Genomic DNA, 19,801 nt, shown 5'->3' with positions numbered 1-19,801 from the left:
CCGTGTTCTTGGTCACCTTGATGATTGGGACTGCCTCCAGCCACTTGCCTGGCTCGGGCCCCGCGGGAGCGGGGGCCCTCGCTGGAGTAAGAGCCAGGGTGGGTGCCGAGGCTCTTGCGGGAGCTGGTGCCCTTGCAGGTGCCGGGGCCCTTGCAGGAGCCGGAGCCCTAGGAGGGGCCCTGGCCGGGGCCCTCGCGGGCGCGGGCCGTCTGTCGGCGGCTGCCCGGCGTTTTTGCCGCCGGTCGGGCTCTTGGGCCGGCCTATGGGCGGGGCCCTGGGCCGGTTCGACAGGAGCGGCCTCGCGCTTTCTTCTCTTTTTCTTTTCCCGCCTATCGGAGCGGGAAGAACTTGGTTGGTCGGCGGCGGGGCGCTCGGGGCGCGGAGCATGCCAAGCCCGGGCCTCCGCCGCCTTGGCGCACTTGTCGGCCAGTGCGAAGAGTTCCGCAGTGGTTTCGATTTCGTGCGTACCTAGCTTCTCGAGCATCCGCTCGTCGCGGACGCCCTGCCGGAAGGCGACGATGACAGCGTGGGGGGCTATCCGCGGGATGGTGTTGCGGACCTGGCTGAAACGCTGAATGAAGCACCGCAGTGTCTCCCCCTCCTGCTGCTTGACGGCATGGAGGTCGCACTCCAAGCCAGGGCGCATGAACGTGCCCTGAAAATTAGCCATAAACTGGTGGCAGAGATCATCCCAGGAACTAATAGATCCTGGGGGTAAGTTCATGAGCCAAGAACGGGCAGAGCCCCTCAAGGCAACATGGAAGTAATTTGCCATCACCTTTTCACTGCCACCGGCCGCCTGGACGGCCGTAGTGTATATTTGGAGGAACTCAACGAGGTCGATGAACTCGTCGTACTTCTCCGGCAGCTCAGGGCGGAACTTGGAGGGCCATTTGACCCGTCAGAGCTCACTAGAGAAGGCACGGCAGCCGGTGCGGTACCCCGTGGCGCGGGTGGCGTTCCTTGGCAGTGAACGTCGGCGAGCCGGGGAATCCTGGCGATCGTGGGCCGGAAAAGAGGAAGCCTAGTCCTTAGCCTCAGCCTCCTGCCGGGTCTCCCGCTGGCGCTCGAGAGTGACGCGCGTATCTTCGTGGCCCCTCCGCTCGTTGAGACGCAAGCGGAGGTCCTGGGCTTCGGACGCGGCCAGGGGGGTGGCATTCCGCCTGGAGGCCCCCCGGCCTGTGCAAACGTTGCCCGTTGATGGGCCGGTTCTGGCGGCGCCACGCTGGGTGGTGGCGCGAGAACTCTCAGCCAGCACCTGGCGGCGAGTAGTGCTGACCAGGGCAGCGACTTCTTGGATCCAACGGCCCTCCGGGGTTTCTGGCGTTGCCTGAACAGGCGGATGCCTGAGGAGAGCGTGCGCCGCAAGCAGCGCGCTCCCGGGGCTGGCCTCGCTGAAAGCGAGCCTACGCCGGAGAGGCACCCGGCGCTGTCCTGAGGCGGACCTGGCAGCCGAAGTTTCGACCACCAGCTGGGGGTTGGATGGTGCACCGGCGGCGGTGGCCCTGCTGGGCCCAGCGCCTTGGTCCCCTTGGGAAGGGAACGCCGCGCGTGCAGATCGCGGTTGCTGCTGGGACGCAGCAGCGGCTAGGGCCTCCTGTGCGAGGGGCTGCATTTCCTTACTGGAACTGGAGCCGGAACGCTAGAGGCGGTGTCCACCGGCCATTTTTTTTGGAAGAAAACAAACAAACAGATCCAGGGATGTTCCCCCCTACCTGGCGCGCCAGCTGTCGGAGGATTAACTCCTGCCGCAGGGATCCCGAGAGACCCCTTTTTAGAGATTCGGCCGGGGGGATGATCCTGAATAAGTTCGTCGGAGAAATGAATGAGAGTAAAGGCAACGGCCGGTGGTGGGGATGATGACCTAGTGCAAAAAGAAGTAAATGCACCGGAGTTTAGACAGGTTCGGGCCGCACGGGGGCGTAATACCCTACTCCTGTATGGATGCAATAACTGTCCTGAGGAAGTCCCTCAAGGATGTTGTTGGTTACAAGAATATTGGCCTAACTAAGAGCCTGAGGCTCCTTGTTCTTCGGCAGGGACTGTGCCTTGTGCCTTGTGTTCGTCTATGGTTCGGGTGTCTTCTGGCTCTGGATCTATCCCTTCGATCCTTGTGGTCTATTGTTGAATGGTCTTCTCTTCTGTGTTGCCGGCTGTTTTAAGTACTCGCCGGCTGTGACATGTCCCGAACGGAAAGGAGAGGGGCACAAGTTCCAAGACGCCATGACTGGGAAAGGCGTCATCATTTCTTCTGGGTGAAGTGACCGGGGGTGGAAAAAACGTCGCACGCCCGGTCACCTGTCACCATAAACGCCCTGGCAACGGGCGCCGTGGAGAGGGCCCACCGGGCAGCCGCAGAGCAACCCGGCGTGCCCGCCTTGTCTTGTTCCTCTGCCACAGCAGGGCGGTAGACGGAACGCCTCGATCCTCGCGATGTTATCCCGAGACAAGCCGGATGATACGGGACGGGACCCGTGCAATTAATAGCCCCACGCCTCTCTGCCAAAACATGGCAGGAACTGACGCCGCGGCGGGAGCAGTTGGATGTGTCAGGCCACGCACGCTCATTAAATGTGGCCTTGGATCTTTCTGGGTCGTCGGGGCACCGAGTGCTCGGGGGTACTGTTCACCTCCCCGAGCACTCTCTCCCGAGAATGCCTATCCTTGTCCTCGGGGTACCGGGTGCTCGGGGGTACTGTTCACCTCCCCGGGCACTCTCTCCCGAGAATGCCTATCCTTGTCCTCGGGGTACCGGGTGCTCGGGGGTACTGTTCACCTCCCCGAGCACTCTTGCACGATCCTTCGGGGAACCGAGTGCTCGGGGGCTGCCACGTGTAGCCCCGAGCACTCTTTCCCGAGCACTCGGGGAACCGAGCTCTCGGGAGCTGCCGCACGCAGTCCCGAGCACTCTCTCCCGGAACTTAGCTCTTCTGATCGTCGGGGGACTAGGTTGCTCGGGGGTGACTGGGCACCTCCCCGAGCACTTTCTTCCCGGTACTTTAGGCTCTGTGGATCATCGGGGAACTGGGGCGCTCGGGGACCACCGACTGTGGCCCCGAGCACATTCTCCCGGGACTTGAGCTTTTCTCATCCTTTAGGAGGGACCTCGTGGAATGGCGCCATGTGACGGATGGCTGGCCGGGCCTCGGGACTCAGGGACCCCCAGTTCCTGATACACTGACAGCCACCTTTGAGCTTTCCTTTGGCCTCGTTCCTTTGAACCCTTCATCCCGCATTAGGTGGTCCTTTGCTCCTTGTCTACACTTTTGGCGAACCTCGTCCTTCCGGCCGAGATGTGAGAGTTTTCGAGATCTTCACTCCTCGTCAAGTGGCTCTTCAAGCCTCATTGATGCCTCCGGCAACTCTCACCCTTTAGGACCGAAGACTCGGCCTTTAGGGCTTTCGCTTGGCGTCGGCTATCCCTTCGGTTTTGCATCTATAAGACAATTTCATAGGCAACTCCATTGTTATGTTAGCACTACCAATTTCTATCTAGGGTTGGCTGAGATTGGCTGAAGTCAAATTGGAGGACTAACATGATACCATTTCCCCAACAATTTCTTTATTAATTACCTCTATATATTTTAGCTTTCAACTATTATGGCTATTGGTTTGATCAAATGAAAAGGATTTGATTTGGAATATTTATTTATTAAAAGGAATTTTCATACTATGAATTTTGGGCTGTTACAAGAGGTCAGGTAAATTAAGTACCCCATGGGACAACAACTACGTACTGGTCTATTTGGAACAATGAAAATGTAATGAAGTAGCTTCTCTGTGATCTAAGAATTAATTATTGTGAAATTCAATCAGTTACTTAATTAGGTGGCCATGACTCATGAAAATATATGTAACAAACTTTTGTTGGATTGTTTGCACTAGATATTGACTGCGTTTGGTATGGTTCTAAATTCTCGTAAAAACATTTCAGATTTGATTTCTTCTAGGAAACGTTTTCACGGTGAATTAGAATAAATTTGTGCAATCATTTGACTGGTTAAGTAGATCTGGATTTTTAAAGATTGTATGTGAAAAGGGTAGATGATTCCAGGTAGAAACACCCTTTTGAGTTTTCTCGTGCTCGTAAAAAAAACAGAAACGTTTCACCAAAATGGAGCACAAGGCCAGTCGATGCAACTAGAGCAGAAAGAGCTCCTCCCTCACCCAGATCCACCTACCTCTCGTCAGGTCAAAGAACCAGTCCCCGCCGGGCGCCGGTCATGGCCACGGGCAGCGGCGTCGCGGCGACCATGGTGGCGGTGGGCCTGGTGTGGGGCGCCACCAACGCCCTCATGCGCCGGGGCGCGCTCATCTGGGACCGCCGCGCCCGCTCCTCTTCCGGCAGCGTCGTCCGGCGGTGGGCGGACCTCATCCTGACGTGGCAGTACTCGGCGCCCTTCGCCGCCAACCTGTGCGCGTCCGCCGCCTTCTTCGCGCTCCTCGGCGCCGCGCCCATCTCCGTCGCCGTCCCCGTCACGAACGCCACCACCTTCGCCGCCACGGCCGCCGCGGCCGCGGCCCTCGGCGAGCGCGTCCGCCCTGCGCCCGCCGCGTTCGGCACCGCTCTCATCGTCCTCGGCGTCTGGGTCTGCATCTCCTAGCTAAGCACTTCTAGCCAGTTAGCTATTCGATTCAACAGCAACAGCGGGATGGGAAGGACCTCATCTCTTGCTGATGATCAGATAGATTCCCAAAGAATGTTGCGCTTGCGCTCGTGAATCTATTGATCGGTTGACGTGCTTGAGGTGAAAAATCTCAACGAATTGTTAGTTCTGTGAAGTGACATTAGATCTTGTTGATTTGGTCTGTGTCCTCAGTAGGAACAACTTGGCAATTCTGAGTTTTTTTTTTCTCTCCCTGTGTTGGTATTTGTATGAACTCTGCCAAGTTTGTTGTTTGGAGCCACACCATTACATTACATTATAGTAGGCCCAGTTGGTGACAAACAAATTGTGAAATTGCTGATTCGAAAACTCAAAAGGATTTTTCCCCTCCCAAAATCAGTTATGTGACACAAATGTTGATTTTGCTCCATGAGTTTTTCTTTGCAATTCTCCAGTCGCTAGTACCATACCAGTGGTAAATTACTTCTTGACAGACAATTCCACATCTTTCCTTATGGCTTTGTTGCTGCTGCTGCTGTTGGTGGTGTAGGGATGTACTACAAGTGTTGATGATTTTTTTTGGATTTTACTACAAGTGTTGTCGTGTGTTAGGTGTATTGATTGGTGGATTTCAAGTAGGAGATGATAAGGATGTTACAACTAGATTTTTGCCGGGCTGCAGATTGAAATTGAAGCTAATTTTACAGTTCTGAATCACGATTCCTCTTTTTGTGCGGAGCACAGTTTTTGCTCGAAGCCTATGTTGTGCAATTTCATTATAGAGACCAATTATAGTTAGATCTTATTTTATGTGGATCTAATATTACATCCCCATACATTACTTGAGGATTGACATGGCACGGCTGAACTTTGTTTATTGTAGTTTCTGGTTCTTCTTCATATGATTTAGTGGGTACGTTGTTTTCATTGACCTGCAATTCTTATGTTTTTGTTTGCCCTGTAAGTATAAAATTGCAGCCTCATCCTTAAGGTCTTAAGCATGGATCAGCAGAAGCTAATAAACGTTCAAAAAATGCAATCGTGCAAACAACTCGGTTGCAAAGTTTATGCTCATCAGATACAAGAAACCGTAGATATTCTACCAGATTCATGTGGTTACAAGGTTTGTAGTATGTGTATCTATCAATGCCTTTATAGGTAGGACCTTACATAAGAGTAGACCTTACTTCAGAGATTGTGGAGGCCAAGGCACAATCCTCATACTCATGTTGCGTGCTAATTCTCATCAGACTATTTTTTATAATAATTCTTATCTGATTTCTGTAACCAGAAAAGAGGCAAAACCAAATACTCCTAGCTGATTCTCATCAGATTTTTTTATATCTATTCTTATCTGATTTCTGTAACCAGAAAAGAGGCAAAACCAAACAACCGACACTTACCAATCGCTGCTAAGTCGCAGCAAGAACCTTGCGGACTTGGCATACTTTGTTTAATCTTGAAAATTGACTTAGCATATCTGCTACTCTGTATGCGAGATTGCAGCTTCTCCTCTTCATGCCGTGGTTCCCCGGAACGCCGGCCGTCGGTGATTTCCCTTGGCTTCCTTTTGGAGGCCACGCCATCAGCGTCGCCCTTGAATGTTACTTTTTGAGGCAAATCTACTTTTTAAGTAAATCTACACGTATTATTTTCAAATATCCAAACTAGAGATAATAGTAAGAACATTCAATACTAGCACGGTTTCAAATGCCATTCAATACTAGCCATTTATCGCACATCTCCTTCTATCTATTGCTGATTTCATATATCCTTTGTCTACTCTCATAGCACCTGATTTCATATATCCTTTGTCTACTCTCATAGCACGGATTCGAATGCATCTTACTATTTACTCCCTCCAGTTATAAATACTTTAATATTTTGGATGATATCCTATCAAAATTTTAAAACATAATCCATCTAACTTTAAAATGTTTAGTTTGAAAACATAAAAATCATATGTGTAGATTTATCTCTCAAAAATACTTTCATAATCTAATAATTTCTTAGATTCTATACATATATTTAAAAAATAGTGATCAACGGTACGTATTGTAGACAGTGTCGTATCAAAACTCGTGTGTTTTTGACTGAGGGGTAGTATTTGGATCGGTATACACAACACACGATTAATAGTTTTCTCCAGACATGCACAGCACCAAACGAATCAGATTGCTATTGTTAGTCGAACAATCTTATGCATCAACTGCCAGGTCAATACTCAACACAGACGCACGATTCTCCACAACACAACACCACATATTATCTCTTACCTTTGTTTTAAACAAATCAACATGAATATTAAGATACTACCAAATAAAAATCTGAAGAGAAACGTGAGGTGGGTAGTCAAATAATTGAACGGGCAGTGGCCTGGTGGTACGCCTCCGTTGGTGGAGGTGGCTAGGCGGGGGCTCAAACCTTAGCTCTCACGTGCCACAAAGTGGCACGTCCCAGCCACCTGACAGCTATTTCGCTGCCCTTAGGTGCCCCCAGCCCTTTGAAGATGGATTCGCATTCAAAATCGGATGTGGTACAGTAAATCGTGAGTGCGTGAACAGTGAAATACAGTTTATTGCTGTAGCAAAGCACTGCAGCAGCTACTGTTACAAAGCGTACTGTAGCATAAAATTCGGACTGTTCATTCGCGATCGGACGGACGAGGAAATACCAACTGCGTGTTACTGTGGTGAGGGTGTGGGTCTCGCTTGTGAAAAAAAAAATCTAGGGATAAAATCTTTTCATTGGGATGTTAGCAATCTTGTCCCAATTTGGATCTCCAGCTTTCTGACAGCTCTTCATAAACGATGGATCACAATCGGTGACTTCAAATGACCGTAGAGATGCGGGCAGAGTTGGAAGTGACCGGATGCTTCTGCAGTAATCCAAATGCAAATGCTCGAGAGATGTCAGGTTCGCCAAATTGTCCGGCAAGCGGTTCCAATTGCAGCAACTAAAGTGGAGGGATGTTAGTGAATGAAACTGCTGCAGGATTTCTTCTTCCCTCAGTTCCTCCGATTCGTCGATTCTAAGGCTCCATAGGGATGAGCAGCCTTGTCCTGACAGCAGCTGTGGCACAAGGGGTATGTCATCAATGGCGATCCCATGAAGAACGCGCACTTTGTCAGCCTCTCCAAGGATCGCAAGGTTGGGGCACTTCGTAATGCTGAGGTGTTGCAGTCTACTGAGATGGTTTAGGCCTTGCAAGTGAGTAAAGTGGAGACATTCATCGATGGAGAGATCAGAAAGCATAGGTAGAGACTCCATCACCTCAGAAGGGATTGCTGTGAAAAAGGGAAGACCCCTTAGGTTCAAGCTAGCTAGGGATGTAGAGCTTCTCAAGGAGTTGTGCAGGACATTGTCTGTGATGGCGCAATATGAGATAATGATCCTATCCACTGATGCAGGAAGCATAAACGGAGAGTAGTCTTCCTCTCTTATACGGCCCCGGATAAGGCTAGGAGGCAAACTACCACATCTGCCGAAAATGTCCCACAAGATTTTGTCAAACCTGTCAGGCTGCTCACCAGCAAACTTGTCTATTTGCTCGGGATGTAATGTAATATTCAAGGATGGCTCAATTTGAGATGCCCGCTCGATAAAGAGTGACCTTATCATGTCCACATCTTCCCCACATGTAACAACCAGGGCCTCACACCGCTGAATGTCCAAGCTCTTTAGGCTACCCGGAAGTCTTGGTAACTTTTCTAGCTTGGGGAGACTAACGAGTTTAAGACGGCCAAGATGAATGAAAAGCTCGCCTATTTCCGGAAGAGCTTCCAGATTGTAACATTGATAGAGTTCGAGATATTGCAGACTGCTAATTAGACCATTCTGACTTTGTGACAGCCAACTTGGGCACTTCCATCCACCGTAGCGCCATATTCGCAGTTCTGTGAGCTGTGACGGTGGGCAGAGGCCCTCAAGTATCTCCACTTGCAGATCTGGATACAAACTATGCTGCCCCGGACTAGAACATGACCATTCAAGTGACAATGCTGTGAGGTGCTTCTTGTCAGTTAGCTTGGCTTCTAGGGCTATCTCCTTGCTTTCCACACAGTCAAGGCCACTGATTCTCAGCCTGCCACTCAGGTGATTCATGCCCTTGAGCTGCTGCAGCTCATACCCCTTCTCCTTTTTCACTCTGAAGTCACTCAGTTCTTGAAGTGATTTCAGCTCCCCGAGGCCAGGAAAACCCGAAACATCAGAGTTGTCAAATGAAAAGCCAGAGTATCTAATGCTCCGCAAGCTAATCAGGTGGCTCATGTTTTCGACATTGGAGAATTCTAAAGTACCTGAACCACATAACTCTAGGATCTGCAAGTGATAAATTGTGCCCAACTTTTTTGGCAAATGCACCTTCATCGGCCAGGGATTATGAATTCTGAGAAAGCGTAGATGTTTCAACTCACAAATACAGGTTGGAATCGTCGCTATATATCCTTCGACATCTACTTTCACCACACGCAACTTCTTTAAAGTCTTCAGCATTCGCTCAAGTTCTTCTATTGTTATCCCCTGTCCACCAATAGTAGTAGTGATTATCAGTGTGCGCAATTTTCCCAATTTGCAAATCTGCTCTGTAACCTTCATTTGATCTTTTGAGCAGACAAACAGATGGCGGACGTCAGGAGGGAATTCTTTCATCTCACCACCTTCAACTCGAAGACAATCATTTCCAGCAACCATCACTGCCAATTCATGCAGCAAATCATGTATAGTAAACCACTCCTCCTTGTTTTTTATTGTTTGCAGAAACGAGCATGATACCAGTTCATCGAAGTAGTTCTGACCTACATCTTCCATCTGCTCAACCAGATTGGTGGTCTTTATAAAGCCTTCTGCTATCCATAAGTCAACTAACTCATCACGTGTAAATATGTATCCTTGGGGAAACATACTACAGTAAGCGAAGCATCGCCTAACCTGCTCATCAAGGTGCTTGTAGCTCCACCACAGAGCTCCCATGGTATCAAGCAACACGTCCTGATCTACAAATCTTTCCCAAATTATAGCTGTTAACAGATAAGCACTTGAATAGATAGATATGCGTGTATTGTAACAACAAGTAAATATCTTTGAGTTAAGTTAGGCGGTAGTTTAGATTCCAACAGAGGTGTGCGTGTGCGCATCTATCTCTATATATGTATGAGCCATGATTGAGGCTGTTTCAATCTAATGATCAACGCGTATCACCTATGAACCTGAGTTTGGGTCACGGTGTTCTCCATCTGCGCCTCTGATCTTTCATGGTACCAGAGCCAAATCCCCACAAAATCCAGCACCATGTCTAGCTCAAATTCATCAACCAATCTTCTCTCCGGCCAATCTGTCTCGAAGAAATTGGGAAAGCTGAATCATGCGTTGTGGAAAGCCCAAGTTCGTTCAGCCGTACGTGGCGCTCGTCTTCAAGGGCACGTTACCGGCGACACCAAGGCGCCCGAAGCGGAGCTCGTCGCCACCGTTGATGGAAAACAAGAGAAGAAGCCAAACCCGGCCTTTGATGAATGGGAAGCGCTGGACCAGCAGGTCCTGAGCTTCCTTCTGTCATCGCTCACCAAGGAGGTGGCGATCCAAGTCTCCACATGTGAGACTGCGGCGGAGGTCTGGAAGGCCATCGAGCAGATGTATGCGTTCCAGACGCGTGCACGCACTGTGAATCTTCGCATCGCCCTCGCCAACACCAAGAAGGGGAATTCCACCGTTGCTGACTACTTCGGGAAGATGAAGGCGCTCAGCGACGAGATGGCTGCAGCTGGACGCTAGCTTGATGATGAAGAACTGGTAGAGTATATACTCACCGGACTTGGAGAAGACTACACTTCTCTAGTCACAGCCCTCACTGCTAGGGTTGAGCGCATCACTGTTGGGGAGTTGTACTCACAACTTCTTAACTTTGAGACTCGCATGGACCTGACCTATGGAGGCAGTTCCGGGTCTGGATTGGTGAACGCCGCTAGTCGGGGACGCGGTGGTTTCACAAGAGGAGGAGGACGCAGCCAAGGAAGACATGGCGGCCAGAACAATCAGCGTGGCCGAGGTCGCGCCGGTGCATTATCACGTGGTCGCGGCAACTTTGACAATGCTTCGCACAGGGGCGGCGGGCGCGGAGGGTACAACATCAACAACCACCGTGCGCCGTCATCTGATGGTGATGAACGCCCTCTATGCCAAGTCTGCTTCAAGCTCGGGCACACGGCGGATCGATGCTGGCACAGGTTCGATGAGAACTATGTGCCGGATGCGAAGCTAGTAGCGGCTGCAACGAACTCCTACACCATCGACACTAATTGGTACACCGACACCGGCGCCACCGACCACATCACGGGGGAGCTGGAGAAGCTGTCCTTCAGAAACAAATACCATGGGGGTGATCAAATCCACACCGCAAATGGAGAAGGTATGAACATTAGTCATGTTGGTCACACTACATTTCATACCCCGAATCGTGATATTCATCTCAAAAATGTCTTATATGTTCCACAAGCCACAAAAAATCTTGTCTCTGTTCATAAATTAGCATCTGATAATTCTGCATTCCTAGAATTTCATCCTGATTTCTTTTTAATTAAGGATCAGGCAACGAAGAGAACAATTCTTAAAGGGAGATGTCACAAGGGTCTTTATCCTCTTCCTGCGCATCCAATAAAGCAAGTCCATGGTGCTTCCAGGGTCTCTCTGTCCAGATGGCATAGTCGTCTAGGACATCCTGCTTCTAACATTGTTAAACAAGTCATTAGCAGTAATAATCTTCCTGTTCAAAAGGTGTCATCTAGTGAGTCAGTGTGTGATGCCTGCCAACAGGCTAAGAGTCATCAACTACCTTATTCCAAGTCATCTAGTATGTCTACTGTTCCTTTAGAACTTGTTTTCTCTGATGTCTGGGGTCCTGCACCAGAATCAGTTGGAAGGAAAAAATATTATGTCAGTTTTATTGATGATTTTAGTAAATTCACATGGATCTATCTCCTAAGATACAAATCTGAGGTATTTCAAAAATTTCAGGAATTTCAAGCCTTAGTAGAAAGGCTATTTGATCGCAAAATTCTTGCTATGCAAACTGATTGGGGAGGAGAGTATCAAAAACTCAACTCATTCTTTGATAAAACAGGGATTGTTCATCTTGTATCCTGTCCTCATGCACATCAGCAAAATGGGGCTGCTGAACGCAAACATCGTCACATAGTGGAAGTAGGACTCTCCCTGTTATCTCATGCGTCAATGCCCTTAAAATTTTGGGATGAAGCATTTCTTTCAGCAACTTATCTCATTAATAGAACACCCAGCCGTGTCATTGACAATTCCACTCCTCTAAAGCGCCTATTTCAGCAAGACCCTGATTATGATTCTCTTCGAGTTTTTGGGTGTGCCTGTTGGCCCAATTTACGACCTTATAATTCTCATAAACTTGAGTTCCGATCGAAAAGGTGTGCCTTTCTTGGGTATAGCCATTTACATAAAGGATATAAATGTCTTGAAATATCTAATGGTCGTGTTTACATCTCCAGAGATGTAGTTTTTGATGAAGAAGTTTTTCCTTTCTCTGAATTGCACTCTAATGCTGGTGCTCGTCTCCGTTCAGAAATACATCTTCTTCATCCAACTTTGCTAAATTCAGGGGGAGAATTTGTAGTGAATCAATGTGCTAATGCTTCTAATGAATTTTCTCGAGATGCTTGTGAAAATCTAGGTGAAAATTCATCCAATATGGCACAAGAAAGGGTGGAAAACCAACAGCACAGGAGTGGCACAGGACACGAAACAAATCTGCATCTGGCGCCTGCTGCAAATGGCAGCGCATCAGCCTCGGGATCTTCGTCCAGGACTGATGTGCGTGATGTTCTCGTCGACGAGGTTCCGGGCCAATCAGCGCCAGGCCGGTCTCCCACGCGCGGCAACGTACAGCATGGCCCGTCTGTACGCAGTCAGGGGGAGGCTGCCTTACCCGGATCGACTGCGCCGAGCTCAACGCGGAATGTGACCACACCAACACCAGCCGGATCTGCTGCACCAACGACAACGCCAAGCGGATCTTCTGCGCCAACAGATGATCAGCAGGCGGGATCCTCTGTACCTGCAGAAGGAGCAGACTTGGGTGCGGCTCCTATTGAACATCAACGTCCTCACACTCGTCTTCAAAGTGGCATCAGAAAAGAAAAGGTATACACTGACGGTACCATTAAATATTGTTGCCTGACAATATCTGATGAACCCTGGAGTACAGATGAAGCACTGTCCAATGACAATTGGAAGGCAGCAATGGATACAGAGTATGAAGCCCTGATGTACAATAAAACTTGGCATCTGGTTCCACCTCAGAAAGGTAGAAATGTTATAGGATGCAAGTGGGTATACAAGATCAAAAGAAAGAAGGATGGAAGTCTGGACAGGTATAAAGCAAGGTTGGTAGCCAAAGGTTTCAAACAGAGATATGGCATTGATTATATGGATACTTTCAGTCCTGTTGTTAAGCATTCCACTATTCGTATTGTTCTGTCACTTGCTGTTTCTAGAGGCTGGAACCTTCGACAACTTGATGTGCAGAATGCGTTTCTCCATGGTTATTTGAAAGAAGAAGTATATATGCATCAGCCACCTGGTTATGAAGATCCTGCCAAACCAGGATATGTCTGTAAACTTGATAAAGCTATCTACGGGCTAAAACAGGCTCCTAGAGCTTGGCATGCAAGGCTCAGTACTAAGTTGACTAGTCTAGGTTTTCAGGCATCCAAGACTGATACATCTCTATTTTTCTATAATAAGAAGGGTTTAACCATATTTGTGCTTGTCTATGTAGATGATATCATAGTGGCCAGTTCTACAGGGGAAGCCACTGATGCTCTGCTCAAAGATCTTCAAAAAGAATTTGCACTAAAGGATCTTGGAGAACTTCACTATTTTCTTGGTATTGAAGTCTCTAAGGTACGTGATGGTATTGTGTTAGCACAAGATAAGTATGCCTCAGATTTATTAAAAAGAGTAGGGATGTCAGACTGTAAGCCTGTTGCTGCTCCCCTCAGTACTAGTGAAAAATTGTCACTCCATGAAGGGTTACCACTAGGACCAAAAGATGCTACATATTATAGAAGTGTTGTTGGTGCTTTACAATATTTGACTCTTACCAGACCTGATATAGCATATTCAGTAAATAAGGTTTGTCAATTCCTTCATGCACCAACCACAGTTCATTGGGCAGCAGTAAAAAGAATACTAAGATATTTAAAACAGTGTATTTCACTGGGACTTAAAATACATAAGTCTTCTTCTACTTTGGTAAGTGCTTTTTCAGATGCAGATTGGGCTGGCAATACAGATGATAGGAGATCTACAGGAGGTTTTGCTGTATATCTAGGATCCAATCTTGTGTCTTGGAGTGCTCGTAAGCAAAGTACAGTTTCTAGATCAAGCACAGAATCAGAATATAAAGCAGTCGCTGATGCAACTGCTGAGGTAATGTGGATACAAACTCTGCTTCGAGAGTTGAACATTAGTAGTCCAAGAACTGCAAAACTGTGGTGTGACAATATTGGTGCTAAGTATCTGTCAGCTAATCCAGTCTTTCATGCCAGAACAAAACACATAGAAGTTGATTATCATTTTGTCAGAGAACGTGTTGCTCAGAGATTACTAGAAATTGAGTTTATTTCTTCAGGTGATCAAATTGCAGATGGCTTTACAAAAGCTTTGTCAGTTCGACTTCTGGAGAATTTCAAACACAATCTCAACTTAACTAAGTTGTGATTGAGAGGAAGTGTTAACAGATAAGCACTTGAATAGATAGATATGCGTGTATTGTAACAACAAGTAAATATCTTTGAGTTAAGTTAGGCGGTAGTTTAGATTCCAACAGAGGTGTGCGTGTGCGCATCTATCTCTATATATGTATGAGCCATGATTGAGGCTGTTTCAATCTAATGATCAACGCGTATCACCGATGAACCTGAGTTTGGGTCACGGTGTTCTCCATCTGCGCCTCTGATCTTTCAATAGCTTTCAAATTTTTGCATAGTCTAGCTCCTACTACTCTTGCTGCTAATGGTGATCCCTTCAGTTTTGTCACAATCTTTTTTCCAGTCTCTTGAAATGTTTTTAATTCTTTGGCACTAAGGTTTGCACCATCAAGTGCGAAATGCATAAAAAGATTGAAGAAATCCGTCCCATTCATGTCAGGTATTTTCATAGGGCTCTGAGCACCTAGAGACATAGCTGCATCTTTGAATCGAGTTGTAACTAGGACCATACTCCCTTTCTTCCCAACCTTGAGTGGAGAAAGTAGTTGATCCAGTTTCACATCCTTCCCAGGCCAGATATCATCCAGCACTAAAAAGAACCTTTTGCCTCTCAATTCTTTCTCCAGTTTCATTTGTAGGGTATCAAGATTATTGAACTCACGGGATGGTTCCCCGGAAGCTGCCTCGAGCATCTCCTGATAAATTTTGAGAACTTTTTCAGTACATCATGATACTAAATGGTAAAGAGTATCATTGTTGTGATCCAACCGTCTATTTTAGTAGGTATTATTGTAATTATCTTGATACCCTTAGGGGTAATTACGTCATTGACTGACCAGACTTCGGACCTTCACCACCCATCATCGACCGATTGACAGAGGGTGGAAACCCTAATAAATAAAATGAACAGAATAAGTGAAAGCTTATCTGAAAAATAAACTAACATTTTGACCTTCCCTAATTAAACATATAATTTACAAGTTATTATAGTTTTTTTTTCAATCCTACCCTTATGATACCCATGATACTCTTTAATGATACCTATGATACTGATGGGCGATAGAGTATTATTGGGCTAATCTAAATCATCGGATGAAGAAAATGAACGACATACACTCATTTAGGTGTACTGTAAAAGTTCTCTAAATTTTACCCACACTGAAAATTTGAGGAACATGAATCCACATGACAGGGTAAAAATAATTATCCATACGTTCATAAGTACAGACATGTTGTGCTAGGGTTGTCTTCCCGACCCCGCAATACCATAGATGCCAATCACGGAATAACACTTGCTGCTACTAGAGCTTGGTTCAAAAGCACCTGCTGTTTCATGGAGCAACCTTATTATCCTATCACGTTCCTCGTCTCTGCCAAATATGATTTCTGTAAGAGCCGAGGAAGTAGTGACAATCCTATTCACATTGTTGGCAGGGTCTGATGTGTCATTGCCATTGCTACCATTGCTAATGGTACTTGCCAGCAGTGCCAAAAGCTGAGACCCTTGTTCAATTAGTTTTTCCAACTTCATTAGAACTTTCTTCAACTTGCGGGTTTTTCCTGATATGATATGTTTCGCACGATCTAGCGCTGACTTAGTTCCTGATTGACAAATGGCCTGCAATGCAATGGTACATTTCAGATTTTTAGGGGCCATTTGGATGTTGCAGTACTGAAAAACTAGAATATCGTTTACTAAATAAAACTAGCTGAATTTCCCGCGCAATTGCGGATGGCTAACTTAGAGTCTATCCAAAGTAGAATTGTATGTTCTATACAACTCTTAAGTCTATTTCTAAAAAAACAATTGTATTTCTCATACAGCTGTAGTAGCGCACTACTATATATCCAATCAATCTACAACGTTATAATTTGAAATCACTCCAATCAACGGTGTAGATCTTTCTTTTTCTCCGATTAATAAGGTAATTTATAGACATTGAGATCGAGCGTTGTAGCTCATTTTCAGCCTGTTTTAATAATATAGCTTGCATGTCAGCCCGTACATCTATTCGGGCATTGTTTCTGTGATGTGTTTAAATTGTTTGGCAATTATTTTAACATTCGTGTGCATAATTAATTCTCATAGCTGACTCTTGTTGATTAGGTGTATACGTCTTTTGGTCATAAAACTTGTCGTTTTTTATATCAACATGATATGCCAAAGACAACTTTGACCACTAATTTCTTTCATTATATATATATATATATATCCGGTCAAACTTTTAAAACTTTAAGTATCAATATCTTTTTAAATATTGGGACTGGATACATTATATATATAATGTATCCAGTCCCAATATTTAAAAAGATATTGATACTCAAAGTTTTAAAAGTTTGACCAGATATGTATCCAAAATGACAAGTATTTGTGATCGGAGCGAGTACAAAACAAAGTTGTCTATAGGTGCAAAAACTACGCATAGTTCCCCCGCAAAAAAAAAAAAAACCTACACATAGTTATTTTGCACATTAGAGATAACTGGGGAGCCTTAGGAATTCTTTTGGTGTTGTATCATTCCTTGGAAATACTGATTTGCTAAATGTGGATAGAATACTTTTGTGTGGAAATAAATAGTATAAATAAGGACCCACACAATTACGTGGTTAATAAAGCGGTTTGCTAATTTTCAGTCCCCTGAAATTTTCTTAACTATGGGTCACCTTAAATTGTACATCGCTAAGCCTACCTAAAACTGCAGTGTGAGGTAACGTTCAATTCAGTCCAACTTCAGTGCAGTTTTGTTTCTGCTTCTGGGTTTACATTATTTTTGTCATTTTATCTTGTAGAGGTTTGAAGATTTTGGAAATTAACCTGCTTCTGGAGGCGGTGATAATCGGCGACGTCCAGGATGTCTTCGGCGTCGTAGAAGGCGGCCCTGAGCCTATTGGACCACAGCTCGAGGGGAGCCCTCTGGCCTAGGGGGATCCTCTCCGCCCGCTCCCGCATCAGCGCCAGCTGCGGGAGGAGCCGGGCCTCCAGGTCGCGCAGCTTCTCGGATTCGTCGAAGCCGAGGAGGGCGAAGCCGTCGCTGAGGAGCCGGGTGGTGACGGGCGACGCGATCCAGCCCAGCGCGGAGATGGCCCACCCAACCGCTGCAACCTCCGCCATGGCCGAGAGCTTAGGTCAGCCTAGCTACCTTCCGCGCCGCAAGCGATGCGACCTTTCAATGTAAGGGGGAAACGAGGGAGGGAGGGCAGTGGCTGCTTCTTGCATCTAGCTATCTAAGCTAACAAAGCAACAATTTGATAATAATCAATATAGGAGTATATTTTATTGCATCCCGCACCTCACCTTTGATAATTTATGAAAAATGCTTCACCTCCGACCCAGTCGCAGGGTTAAAAAACCAACGGTAACTTAGAAAAATCGTGATAATCGACTATCTCGGTTCGGTTCAGTTCAGTTTCAGAAACTGAATGGTAATTAAATTTGAATTAAAAAATTAAAAAATCTTAAAAAAACTAGACGTAATTCTAAGACCTTTGGTGAATTTTTTTTTTCAAAAATAATGTCGTTTGCATCATATTTTGTAGGAAAGAAGTTTAAAAAAATGAAAAAAATTGAAACGTACAACTCAGTTATTAACTTATGTTAAGGAAAAGTTTAACATACAAACACATATATTTTTTTTAAACGTATCTTAAGATAATCTTTAAAATTGATTTCACTTTATTTATAGTTTTATTAATTTCTCTATATTTTTTACAAAGTTCACAAGAATAAAGTGAATATGTTAAGAAATAGTACTGTAATTAACTTTTTCATATCTACTATTATTTTTTCTATGTAAATAATAGAATAAATAAACTAATAAAAATGATTTTACTAATTTTTGAGATGTGATGGGTCAGTTATGAATTAATCTAGTCGCAACACATTTACGTAATCCTGCATGTTACAATAACTAATTCATGAGTTTATGTATTTTAAAAAAATATAGAATCATGTAAGAAGACTAACAAAATTAATTTCATGATTTTTTATTAGCAAAGAGTAAACTGTGCATTTAACTTGGTTTAACAAATACAATTTCTTACAGAAAATTTTAAACTTTTTTATGAGTATAAATACTTTTATCATGTAGATCATATTACAAGGAAACCAATAAAATTTATTTCACTTGATTTGAAACTCAGATGAATTAGTTATTAATTTTACAAGATTGAGATAATTTTTAGGTTTTTTTTAACTTCACTGGAAATCGAGAAAACCGCTCGATAAATCGAGAAACCGAGCGGTTAACGACAATGCGGAAAATTCGAGAAAACCGCTCGATAAATCGCAAAAACCGCTCGGTAACCGGTCCATACCAACTGGTTACCGAGCGGCTAAAATCGCGATTTTTTTCCTCAAATTTCAAATTTTTTACCAAATAAATTTTATCCAATTTTTTTTAATTTTCGATCAATTACCACAATAATTATAAATTTTCGGTTACCGCCGGAGCTCGATTACCGAGCTCCAGTCGGTAAGTCAAACCATGCCCAGTCGTACTCGTACACCAGGCCTTGCTACAGTACCGCGGCTGTGCATGGGTTGTAATCCGGTCGGACGGCTAGCGGGGCTGATAATTTATTGGGTTGGTGAACTTATACGTTTGGTTTTTTTTTTTTGGTTTTGGTAGTGAGGTGACGTGAGTTGAAATTTCACAATCAATACATATTTTTTTTACTCTAACGAAGCTAACAAAACAATTAAAATATAATCATATTGACATAATAAAGGACGTGACTCTATGACTCTGAATTATTGTCGGTTCCTAAAAAATCAAAAATAATAATATATCGGTTCTTAAACATGAACCAACAGTCTAGTGTAACATCCAAAATATTAAATCGACAATCGGGTCTTGATACTTTATGCTCATAATTTATTAGGTTGACGAACTTATACTTCTGTGTTTTTTGGTTTTGTAGTAAGGTGAAGTGAGTTGCAATTTGACAATTAATATATATATATATATATATATATATATATATATATATATATATCATTTCTATAATGAAGCTAACAAAGCAATTAAAATATAATCATGCTGACACTATAAAAGACACCGGTTCGTGACCTAAATTATTATTGGTTTTTTAAAAATCAATAGTCATAACGTATTAGTGTCGGTTCTTAATATGAATCGATAGTGATAGTATAACAACCTAAAATATTGAATCGGTAGTGATAGCTATATTCCACGTCGTGAGAGATGCAACCTTCAATGTAAGGGGAGAGATGCAACCTTCAATGTAAGGGGCAAACGAGGAAGGGAGGTCCAGTGGCTGCTTCCTGCATCTCGCTAGTCAAGCTGGCTTGATAATTTATTGGGTTGGTGAACCTATACTTTTGGTTTTGGTAGTAAGGTGAGGCGAGTTGCAATTTGACAATCAATATATATTTTATTGCTCTAATGAAACTAACAAAGCAATTAAAATATAATCATAGACACTATAAAAGACACAAAT

The 19,801-nt window shown here is 45.0% G+C and overlaps 1 protein-coding gene, 1 non-coding gene and 1 pseudogene across 2 annotated transcripts; 2 read left to right on the top strand and 1 right to left on the bottom strand.

The window, feature by feature from the left end:
• Positions 1-4,112: 4,112 nt before the first annotated feature.
• On the top strand, positions 4,113-4,921 carry LOC133923399 (uncharacterized). The gene has a single exon (XM_062368710.1). The coding sequence runs from the start codon at positions 4,224-4,226 to the stop codon at positions 4,602-4,604; it is 381 nt and encodes a 126-aa protein (XP_062224694.1). The 5' UTR covers positions 4,113-4,223; the 3' UTR covers positions 4,605-4,921.
• Positions 4,922-7,160: 2,239 nt separating this feature from the next.
• On the bottom strand, positions 7,161-17,580 carry LOC133923763 (putative disease resistance protein RGA1; annotated as a pseudogene).
• On the top strand, positions 10,374-10,512 carry LOC133925680 (small nucleolar RNA Z247). Its single transcript, XR_009910954.1, has one exon. It is a non-coding gene; the product is annotated as a small nucleolar RNA Z247 (small nucleolar RNA).
• Positions 17,581-19,801: the final 2,221 nt, after the last annotated feature.

Source organism: Phragmites australis, chromosome 7 (genome assembly GCF_958298935.1).
Source record: "Phragmites australis chromosome 7, lpPhrAust1.1, whole genome shotgun sequence".
In the NCBI taxonomy this organism is placed as follows: domain Eukaryota; kingdom Viridiplantae; phylum Streptophyta; class Magnoliopsida; order Poales; family Poaceae; genus Phragmites; species Phragmites australis.
Note: the sequence above shows the minus strand (reverse complement) of the source record. Positions and strands in the feature narration are given on the sequence as shown.

What these genes read in the sequence shown, in the direction of transcription:
- LOC133923399 (XM_062368710.1), top strand. Translation starts at nt 4,224, where the DNA reads ATGGCCACGGGCAGCGGCGTCGCGGCGACCATGGTGGCGGTGGGCCTG.